Source organism: Panicum hallii, chromosome 1, assembly GCF_002211085.1.
Source record: "Panicum hallii strain FIL2 chromosome 1, PHallii_v3.1, whole genome shotgun sequence".
NCBI lineage: Eukaryota > Viridiplantae > Streptophyta > Magnoliopsida > Poales > Poaceae > Panicum > Panicum hallii.
This window is the reverse complement of record NC_038042.1, coordinates 1,577,415-1,588,329: the sequence shown is the minus strand read 5'-3', so window position 1 is coordinate 1,588,329 and position 10,915 is coordinate 1,577,415. Positions and strand designations below refer to the sequence as shown.

At 43.9% G+C, this 10,915-nt stretch overlaps 2 protein-coding genes across 4 annotated transcripts; both read right to left on the bottom strand.

Moving 5' to 3' along the window:
• Nucleotides 1-295: 295 nt before the first annotated feature.
• On the bottom strand, nt 296-1,537 carry LOC112883964 (pentatricopeptide repeat-containing protein At3g12770-like). Its single transcript, XM_025949245.1, has one exon. The coding sequence runs from the start codon at nt 1,535-1,537 to the stop codon at nt 296-298; it is 1,242 nt and encodes a 413-aa protein (XP_025805030.1).
• Nucleotides 1,538-1,988: 451 nt separating this feature from the next.
• Nucleotides 1,989-8,381, bottom strand: LOC112880622 (calcium-dependent protein kinase 4). Of its 3 annotated transcripts, none has more exons than XM_025945348.1 (12): nt 7,959-8,381; nt 6,169-6,299; nt 5,606-5,647; nt 5,340-5,451; nt 5,163-5,241; nt 4,899-5,068; nt 4,014-4,140; nt 3,409-3,524; nt 3,221-3,328; nt 3,079-3,141; nt 2,793-2,966; nt 1,989-2,469 (listed from the first exon to the last, which is right to left on the bottom strand). In XM_025945348.1, exons 1-12 carry the CDS (start codon nt 8,250-8,252, stop codon nt 2,302-2,304), a joined length of 1,584 nt encoding a protein of 527 aa, XP_025801133.1. In that variant the 5' UTR covers nt 8,253-8,381; the 3' UTR covers nt 1,989-2,301. The 3 variants fall into 3 exon arrangements, with proteins under 3 accessions (XP_025801133.1, XP_025801126.1, XP_025801141.1); XM_025945341.1 differs by having other exon boundaries at nt 1,989-2,463; nt 5,163-5,262; nt 7,959-8,379; XM_025945356.1 differs by having other exon boundaries at nt 1,989-2,463; nt 7,959-8,378.
• Nucleotides 8,382-10,915: the final 2,534 nt, after the last annotated feature.

Sequence of the window (10,915 nt, the reverse complement as noted above, 5' to 3'; positions counted from 1 at the left end):
CATTTCAATACAAATATATAACTATCAGACCAGAGCATCATATTGCAGTCAGAAAACTCATGGCAATGTGTCAAAATGCATTGCATGTCTACTTGTCGCAGCGCAATGATGGTATCATATATACACGAAACAATGGTAAGTAACAATCTGTTACAAGTATAAGCGCATTGTCACACAGGATACATCTCAAATTACCTCAGGCATGCAAAAAAAATACGGCCGCCATTGATCTCACGTATTCCTCCATACTATATCAAGTTTGACAGCAAAGAAAGAACACACTTTCAAAGTTATTTCATGAACCATGCTCAACCCAAGTAAATCCAACATCCTTTTCCAACCTTTTCTCCTTCAACACCTCCCGTAGCTGGTCAATCTCCTCCCACAAACAAGCCCTTGCATACAAATTTGACAGTTCAATGTAAATGCCCACATTGGCAGGCTCCAATTCGATTGCCTTCTGAGCTGCCATTTTCCCAACCTCAACATTTCCACAATCCTGGCAAGCACTGAGCAGTGCACCCCATGTAGACACGCCGATTGCACTATAACAGCCATTCTTGGTGGCAATTTCCCATGCCTTGGCCACGTCCCCTGCCCGACACAACATGTTGACCACAGAACCGTAGTGCTCTGGTGTGGGCACCAACCCGTAATCTTCGTGCATGGACTCAAAATACTTGAGCCCCTTGGCCACCTCCCCAGCGTGATGGCATGCTGAGAGCACCGCTAGCATTGCCAGTTCATCAGGATAGATACCAGAAGCCACCATCAGGTCATACATCCGGATAACCTCCTTGCATTGTCCGTGCCGCCCATATGCATTTAACATAGCCGTCCACAGCACCACATCACCTCTGCCACCATTCTCTTGCTGCGCCAGGCCGAACACCCGCTCAGCTTGGTGGACAAGCCCACACTTGGCATACATGTCCACGAGTGCACCGACCAAGAACACGTCCGCCTCTACGCCTCCCAACTTTCTGATCGCATACCCGTGCGCCTGGATGCCAAGATCAGCGTTTGCCACCTCGCCGCACGCCCGCATGATGGACGTCATCGTGCACCCGTTAACCTGCAGCCGTAGCTCCAAGAACCTCCTCGCGAACCCCAGCGCCTGCGTCCACTCCGCCGCGCCCACGTAAGCGGCAAGGACGGCGTTCCCGAAGACGGCGTTCTTGGCGGGACTTTCTTCGAACAGCCTGCGGGCGTCCAGGAACCGGCCGGACCCGCCGTGGGACGCGGCGAGCGCGCAGGACACGAAGACGCTGCCGAGCCAGCCGGACTTGGCCGCGAGCGCGTGGAGCATCTCCGCGGCGGAGGGGGCAGCGCGGAGCACGGGGCAGAGTGCGTAGGAGTCGAGCGGCACGCGGCCGGCGGCGTGGGCGAGCGCGAGTGCCGGGAGGGCGAGGGCGCGGAGGCGCGGGAGCGGGGAGGACGCGGAGGCCGCGAGGAGGGTGTTAAAGGTGATGCTGGGGGGCAGACAGGAAGCTCTGAGGAGCGCCGCGTGGAGGACGGCGGCGGGGTTTGGCGCCATCCAGGCGGCGGCATTCAAGCCTGCGTACCAAGGAGAAGCCCGCGCGAGCTTGGTTGTCTACTCAACTAGTACTAGTAGTAGCACATTGCAGCAGGCCAGCAGTGACCTTGCAGATGGAAACTGCCATGATTTTTAAGCTGAAACTTGGTGCAGTAATCTATCTGAAAACGCAGAAATTCACCAGGATTTTGTTGCAAAAACAGCTGCAGATGCGTTACTGAATTTATTTTAACCTCGGTAAAAAAGATGAATTTAAGCCACAATTTGGAGCGCACGGATTTTGAATTCATTAATTTCATAGCAAAAAGATTAGTTCCAGCACGAATCTTGAAGAGCTTCCGTATTGCAAATGAGTCATTGTCTGTTTGTTTCAGTTGCAATGCAGACAGCATGCATCTAAACCAACAATTACCGTAAATTCAATTCCATTCAACAGTTTGAAACCAAACCATTTGAAATTACGCCAAAGGACGGGCATGTCCTCACACCTTCAGACAATTTATTGAGGCCAATAGTATAATCAAATCATACATATTTAGTACTGTACAGAAAGAGGACTGCGAGTCTCATTTACCATTTCTATCTCGACCTCTCATACTTCTCCGTGAAAAAAAAATTACTAAATATTTACTTTGAAACTTATCTCACTGCTGCACAAATAACCTGGATGCTAAATCAGAAACATCACATGGCACGCTAAAAAAACACATTGACTACTGTACGGCATCTTCCTAAATTTGCTCCTCTAATGGCCTCACCGCAGTTCACAAAGCTTGAGGATTTGGTGGAGGTCCCCTTGGGCTGGGAACGTTGCTCATGCTTGCAGTTCGCAGGAGCTTGCGGAATTCAGACAGACTTATTCTCCCATCTTTATCGATGTCAGCCTCCTCCAGCAGCGGCTCAATAGATCCCTTTAAGCCAGTGTGCTGCATCTTGAAAGAAAAAACTCAATGAGAATACTGTCAGATTTGGTTTCTACCGTGCAATAATCAATCTAAATGCTAGGGACGATGGGGTTGATCCCTGGTACATGCAGATTGATTGATATGGAGTGGACTAAACCAAGTGACGATATGGACATTTTTCCCGATGATATTATGACGCTTCCATAGCCAAATTGTTCCATTCATTGAATACGAAAAACTAGCTAGTCCCACAAAAATAAAAATACAAACAACTAGCAAGTGCATAGTCAATGATGAACTACGCACATATTGGAAGCAACATGAAAAACAAAATAGGAATAGAAAATTACCATTCTAAGCTCCTCTGGCGTGATGTATCCATCACCATCCAGATCAAATTTGCTGAAAGCAGCTTGGCATCGAATGCCCCACCTTTCAGAGTCCAGCTCGGCCATCTGATGTATATGTAGAGTTGCTGCAACGAACTCTTTGAAGTCCACAAGACCATCTGTATTGCTGTCGATCTACCACAGAATCGGATCAACAGTTTTAGTTCTGTCCTAGAATCAAGGTGGACTATTTGCATGGAAAATAAGGGGGAACCACAGAAAATGGACCAAAAAGGTTAAAACTTACTGCTTGAATAATCTCGAGCACACGGGGACCCTTCAATCTCCAAGGAAGATCCTTTGCAAGGGCCTATTGAAACGTGCACAGATCATCAGCACCTCAGAGGAACTCAGGAACATGTTTATCAACAAATCCTAATAAAACTTACATGTCGCATTTCCTCAATACTAATGGATCCACTTTTATCAATATCAATTGCATCAAACTGATCCTTCAGATCAGCTAGCTCTTCCTCATTGAGCGTACTTGCTAAAGCCTGAATATGCCACAAAGCAATACTGTAAGGGGAAAAAAATGAGGAAATGATAAAATTAATTTTGTGATAAAAATAATTACCCTAAGTGCAAACTGCTTGAAACGGCTGTACTTGACAAACTGGCGCATGTTGGATAAGACAGATATGTCGACAGGGATCTCAGATGCTTCTCCTCCTTCTCTAACCCATGGATGCGCTTAACATATCAAGAATAATCAGAATCAGTACAGGTGACAGTTCATCATAATATAAAGACAAGAGGATGCTGAAATGCCAAGATTTCATTTAGAAAAATGGTGCTGTACTATCCTATAATTATCTATGAGAACAGGGAAAAAGGTACAGCAGCAAACCACCAATGCCTTACTAGCTCATTGCAAGACCACAGTGAACTAAAGACCTCATGAGCATATGTTTATTTTGTTGAACTTCTGAATTTAGATTGCAACATCTTGTCCTAAAAGATTATAATTGTCATTGATATTTTCAAATACATGAATAAATTGCTATGCAAGATATAACAGTCACATTTTTCACATTCATATTCACATTATACAGTTAATTGAAGGCATACTATATGTGTGATCAGTTTTGTTTGCAAGCTGTATCTGTGTTCTCAGTTTGGACATAGAACATAATGAAATTCTGAGCTTCATGCCTAGGCTAGTAGATTATTGAAACTTACAGAGAGCTTGAGCAGCTGTTAGTCTTGCCCTTGGATTCTTCACTAGTAACCTTTTAACAAAATCTTTAGCACCTGGACTGATGCTTGACCAAGGCCTCTTACGGAAGTCAGGCTTGTTCCTTAGAACCTAATTATAAGAAGTGAAAAGAATGTAGAAGATCACATATACAGATTTTAAATGCATAAAAGTGATGCATAAAAATATTTAAATTGCAAGAAAGCCGATGGCTGGTGGCAGAATAGAAAAGGCAACCATATTGCTTAACATCCTTTACAGATTGCGTATTAGAAAGTTAAGACAGAATACGAAAGGAAATGCAACATATTTTAGCTGAGACACTGATCTCAGAAGGTTCCTAATATCCTATACAAGCGACTCATATGTCTGAAGCTAATATACAACTTCACACATCTGAAGTTAATTCATAGGTTTGAATTTTGAAGTAGCTATACCGATGACCATGCATTTGTTGCCTGAGGCCACAGGTTGTCTCCAGACTTCAAGTTAACTACAAGCGGAGGACTGAAGGACAATTTAGCTACTTAGTACTTACTCATCTTAGGTGCATCATAATGAAATCTGTGCAACACTGCGCATTATAAATCTGAAAGATGGTGGGTATTCTTACTTTGTTAGGGTCGCATTCTGGCAGCTAGTACAAAAATCACTGAAGGACAACCTCACCAAATAGATAATTGCCTTACATGTTAAAAGATTGTATAATTATATTGCTGACGCTGACAAATAATTAACAGGGTACAATGCTATATGATGTCAAAACAAATTGCAGAAAACATTGTCAGCGCACTGAAAATGCCTAGTATGGCACTCCCACCAAGCATATTTTACATGAAGCACATGGTATGCAAAAGTTGTCAACTTACCTCCTTGAATATACCATCTTCTGTCTTATCCCAAAATGGTCGCCTCCCACAGAGCAAAATGTAGGTTATAACTCCTATGCTCCAAACATCAGACTCAGGACCAGATCGTCGTTTTAATACTTCTGGTGCAACATAATAGGCACTGCCAACAATATCATGGAACTTCTTCCCTACAACCATGCATTTTAAATAACGAACTGGTCAGCTAGACCGCAGATCTGTCGTATCACGTCACAGATAGATGCAAAGGACCCCAAGCAGTACCTGGCTTTATGAAGTCTGATAAACCAAAATCTGTTGCCTTTAGCGGTGAGTCCTCCTTATTTGATTTGAAAAGGAAGTTCTGGGAAGGAAAATAGGTAGTCTTACATGACCTGAGAAGTAGGAAATATCACAAAATGCTTACTGTGTGTAAAGAGATTGAAAGTGTTCAATTTCTACCTCAGGCTTCATATCTCGGTGAACTAGCCCACGCAAGTGACACTCAGCAGCTACTTTAAGCATTTGGCGCACTACCACTGCAGCATCTTTCTCACTGTAACGGCTATTTTTTCTGTCCAAAGAAAATGCCCTTAAGTAATGACCTTGTACCAGCAACCAGAAATCAAATAAAGCAATCTGATTGTACAGCACAAAAGTCTAGAAATTAAATGAACACAGAGGCAGAGATATAAGAAACAAAAAGATGGAGAATCTGTGCTTCTTACTTTGCCAAAATCCGGTCCAATAGTTCACCACCCTCACATAGTCTGCAAAAATAGAAGAGGGTAAGATTTGGTTCCGGTCATGTATGCTATCCTTAGCTACATTGCCGAACAATAAGCCCCTAGGTCCTGACTATTGGTGAGTGTTGTAGAAGATTCTATATTCTATAAGAACTGCATCCGTTGACCAACATACAACAAGACAAGTGAAGTGCAAAACGTGATAAAGAGTTATGCATTTAACAATTGAAGTATTATAGCACACTGCATTCAAATTCAAAATGCATATTTGGAACAACAGTCCCATATGCCCGTACATTAAGATAAAACTAATAGAGAATGAACTGGTATACATATATACTAATTATTTAGGTATAGTATGTTTAGTGTCTAGGATTCTGGAAACAAGATAAATACAGTTGATGTTAAAACTTTAGCAAAAGGTCATTGTAAACCTGCACAGCATCAAATATCAAATTTAAATAAAACAAGATCTTAGTTAAGTGCTCAGTTATGTTCTATAGTTAGCTGACACAGATAGCAGGAGCTAGTATGGGACTACTTACTCCATTACAATATACACGTATGAATCATCCTCAAATGCATTATAGAAGTGAACAATATTCTCATGTCCTTTAAGTGCTTTAAGAATCTTCACTTCTCTTTTCACATCCTCCACAGCAACTGGACGGGTCATCTGTTACAGAAAATCATAACCTTAATTGCCAGAAAACACATGCTCTAACTTCTAAGATGATGTCAAATAGACAATATGTGAAGGCAATAAGGCATGACGGTACAATGCAATCATCTAATGCTTCAACTGCCTACTTGGATGAATAAACATTGAATGATAAAACATCCAGACAGGATTATGAGTTGTCAAATTGCACATGTTTATACTCTATTTTTTTATCCCTTACCTTACCATCTCAATGTGTCCTGATCTAAACTAATATAAACAGACTATAATCGCTAGTTATGCAAATTCACTGATGACCATCTGTGTGCAACAATGAGGCTCATGATATCCAAGAGGGATACTAGATTAACCTGGCAATACAAGTCTTTAAGAAACTGTATAAAGCATGATCAAAAGGGGTATCCTAGTTCTCTGTTAAAAGTTCAAATCTTGTTAATAAAAATAGTCAATAGTATCATCCAAGTCTATATTCCTATCACTTATCAGATTCCTTCCCATACCAATAAGAGGCCTAATTTTCACACAGGCATGTTCAGTGCCTTTTTGACAAGGACGTCATGATCAGCTCTCAAGTAACACATTGTGTCAGACAAACGACCCGTATTCCCAATGTCACTATAACACTAAGTTTTAAAAGATACTATCGAAGGTTCGCAGAAATTGACATTTTCTTCCAGTGGTACAAACTTTCAACAGATTAATAAAGGAACGTTGACACTTCGACAGAAGGCCCAAAATATTTGATGAAATTAAAACCGTGTTGATTAGTATATGGCTACATGTGTTTCAAGGTCAAAATATTTATACATAGGAAAATGCCATCTGCACTTATATATGGAAGCCAAGGAAGCGTTGTCCACTGCAAGTGGGCAATGGTTCTCTTTCCTGACTTTTTCTTCGACAGGAACTTTCCAAGTTCCAAGCATACGAGGAATGAATCTTAGTGATCCAAAAGGAACGAAATCAAAGATTCAAGAAATGAAGCCAAGATGTAGCTCCATATGAATGTGTTCCGTACAAATCACTCATAGTTGCAAACAATAAGAGGCATTACGAAGGAGTATCATAGTAAACCCAGCACGGTCCTCTTGAAATTAGTAGGACAAAGCGTTTCCATGAACAGCCAAATGAGAAACACCTTTTCCCTTCCATAGAGAACTACCACTCGCTTAAGCCATTTCCAGTAACGAGGCACTGGGCTGGAGAGCAACTTCCCATTACTTCCCAAAATAGCACAGCTGTACTGCTGTGGTGCCAAACTAAGGTGCCTGAATGTCAAAACCACCTCCAAACATCGTCCCGGGTGTCACGCCTGAATCCCGCAGCTCACAGAACCACCAAAAAACGACAACGGCTTGGAAGAAATCAAGCGGCCAAACAGCCAGAAATGAACTGGAAATGTGACTAACCTACTCGTTGAGCTACACGCCTCGGTGAGCTACAGGAATCGTCCAAAACGGCAGGCACTAATTCCATTCCCACGAAACATCTAAACCTCAGAACCGGCAGAACAATCACCAATTCCCTTGGAATTTCACGGAATCCCCTCGAAATCTACCCAAGAAGAGAGCGAAGGCGACTGAATTCGATGGACCAAGGCAGCACCCGGAACCACCCAGAGGAGACCGCGCAAAGACGTGGAGCGGAGCTCACCTTGGCCTTGTCGATGCGCTTGACGGCGACGCGGTCACCGGATTGGCGGTCGGTGGCGGCGAAGGTGTAGCCGAACTGGCCGTGGCCGAGCAGGCGGCCGACCTCGTAGCGCGCCTCGAAGTCCCTCTCGTAGCCGAACTCTACCCGCACGGGGGCCGCCGCCGCCGCCGCCGCCGCCTTTGCCGCTCCTTCGGGAGACGCGCCGCCGCGGCGCCTCTTCCTGTCCTCCTTGGAGGGGCGGCGCTCGGCGGCGCCGGCGGGGGCAGCGGAGGCGGAGGAGAAGCAGGCGCCCATGGGTCCGGGGCTGGGAGCTAAGCATATGGGTGTGCGCGTGGGGGGCGCGGGGGCGAGGTATATAGGCAGGCTGGGTTGGTTGGCGCGGTGGGGCGGGGCGGGGCTGGGAGGGGAGGAGGGAGCAGGGAGGAAGGTGGAGAGGAAGGTGAGGGGCGGAGGGGAAGCCCCCCCGCCCCCCCCCAACACACGCTGCTGTTGGTCAAGCGGTCAAACTGCCAATTGGCAAGCCAAACCCCTCTCACTCCTCCGCACCTCCCTCTCTCCTCACTTGCTCGAGGAAAGCACCATATTTCCCGCTCGTTTTGGTGTTTAGAATATTGGAGCGCCGCTCGGTGGTGTATAAAGCTTGTCCAGTGTTGTAGACATTTTGCTGATTGGATCCTTACGGAGAAGTTGATAATAAAAAGGTGGCCTCAAAATATATCACTCGTAAGGATCTACAGTAAAAAATGTTCAATTCAAGAAATTTGGAGAAATTAGGATTTAGTCGATGGCTTAATTGCTAGAGTAGGACTATTCTAATTTCCTAAGGTCGGTTACGCAAAGACTATGTAGTATAATCTAGCATTGTCTCTATCTTAGTCAATTATCCACTGCCGATTCAATTCGCCAGATTATTATTTTTTTTTGTTCTCATACTCTCATCTCATCAGTCACTATAGCTTGTATTGACTTCCAGGCTTCCTTCCTTGCACCTAGGTTCCTCCTTGGAAGCTGTCTTGGTCAAAGCAGACCCCCCCCCCCCCCCTTATGAATTTCAAACTTCCTACGCATGTACGTCATTGTCTTGTCATTATTACCGTGAATTTCATGATGAATACTGATGCTTTATATTATTATCATCTTATTTACCACTCCAAACTCTAACAAGGATGTCACCTTATTTACAATCAGATTTATTTTCTTTTCAACCAAAAAGAGAACATCAAATACTGTTTTATTGTGTGTGTGTGTGTGTTAGGGGGTGTTGTCTGATCCTACTCCAGCGCAGTGGGCCACTGGGAAGGTAGGCATGTAGCTGCTAGGAGGCAACAAGCCAACGACGGTGTCGTTGCTCGTGATGTCCAAAGTGACCCATAGCTCTCAAGACCTTAAAAAGTATTTTTCATGACCAGATCAAGTCAGCAAACATTCAGTTATATATGTATAAGTACAGCTTCCTTTTCTTTCCCATGGTCCCTTTTTCCATGCCTCCCACTGGCGTTCTCCCTGGAAAGCATGCATCCTCGCACCATTATCCTATTCACACATTCTTTCGGCCTAATAGCCTTGTGGTTAAACACTAATGCCTCTCAACTAGTGGCCACGTTTCCCAAAAAAGAAAAACTAGTGGCCGGCTGGTTCAATGGTAATAAGGTGTTCCAGGCATCTGCCCAACCCAGGAGGCAACAGGCAGCTTTGATCGTGAACTTGCAAATAGGTTATCTTTTGGGTGCTGTTTGGTTGAGGGAATTTTGAGCGTTAACGGATTACGGTGGCAACTGGCAACCGATACCTTTAAACATTTGTTTGAGAAGCGCAGGAATCAGTTTACATGGTATCGGATACGGGTCTATACAAATGTGATACCGCGCCCTGTCGACTGTTAACAGAAAACGATAGGGCACGGCATCTTCTTCCTCCTAACGAATAGCAGCTAGCGCCGCTGCTCTCCGCTTTCTCCATTGCGAGTGTCTGCCCGCCTCCACACCGGTGAGAAATTCGCAGCTGCTTCGCCTCCACGGCCGAGTATGATTCTGTCGCGTCCACCGCTCCCTTCCTTTGCTGATTGCCAAGTTTATGATGGGCAATGTTGGCAAGTGTTAAATCTACTGTGTTGAGTGCGCTGGCCAGCCTGCAGCAGCAGCAGCAAAGCTGTGCTGCATCTCTATCGTTGGACGTGCAAGTGCACAGAGTTGGACGGAGGAAGGAGAGGTGCTGCTTGTGATTACCTATCGCCGATGATATACTCAACCACCGTCAGTTCAAGTCAAATCAGCGTGAGAGGCGCTCCTAGCTGATACGTATTTGATTTCATTGCCGACATGAACCAAACAAATTCTATATTCTCTTACATTGTATCCGGCTCCGATGCCACCTGATACCGTTAATGTTGCATTTGCGTTTAGCGAACCAAACAGCACCCAAGGTGGTTTCGCTTTGCGTCCCTAAATCGGCCATGTTCAAATGGCAGCTTGGCCTGGATTCATTGTGGACTTTTTTTTTATATATCACATGTTGTTGTAGAGTTTGATTTGTTAGTAAAGCTTTATCTGATATATAATAGTTAAAACTACTTCATTGCAAAAAGCTAGAAAATTAACTGCTTACTTAATTATTTTATAAAATACTCTTTTATTCATGTATGGTGTATTATAGGGTTAAAGAAACTTCAACAGAAAATTTGGTCATTAATTTATCCTATAATGTAATTATAAATTTTTACACAACTAACACTAAAAGATATGTGAAATGAGATCCTACCAACGCAACTTTTAGACAGTTCATCAAAACTTATAAATATTGGCCTTTCAAAATCCTCATACACCTAAAAACGAAAATGGGGAAATAGAATGCCAAAGAATTATTATATCTCAAAGTCTACTCGTGTAGTAAGCTTTACTTTTGACTGGGGAGCCTATGCGTATGCATGCTTGCAAAACTACGAGTATGCATTCCTTAGT

Bases quoted from the DNA above. Each gene is read 5' to 3' on its own strand.
- LOC112880622 (XM_025945341.1), bottom strand. From the start codon at position 8,252: ATGGGCGCCTGCTTCTCCTCCGCCTCCGCTGCCCCCGCCGGCGCCGCC. The intron at 5,452-5,605 runs GTAAGAAGCACA...TTCTTTGGACAG, and splicing joins TTGGACCGGATTTTGGCAAA to AAAAAATAGCCGTTACAGTG. The intron at 5,263-5,339 runs GTAGAAATTGAA...AGGTCATGTAAG, and splicing joins ACCGAGATATGAAGCCTGAG to ACTACCTATTTTCCTTCCCA.
- LOC112883964 (XM_025949245.1), bottom strand. From the start codon at position 1,537: ATGGCGCCAAACCCCGCCGCCGTCCTCCACGCGGCGCTCCTCAGAGCT.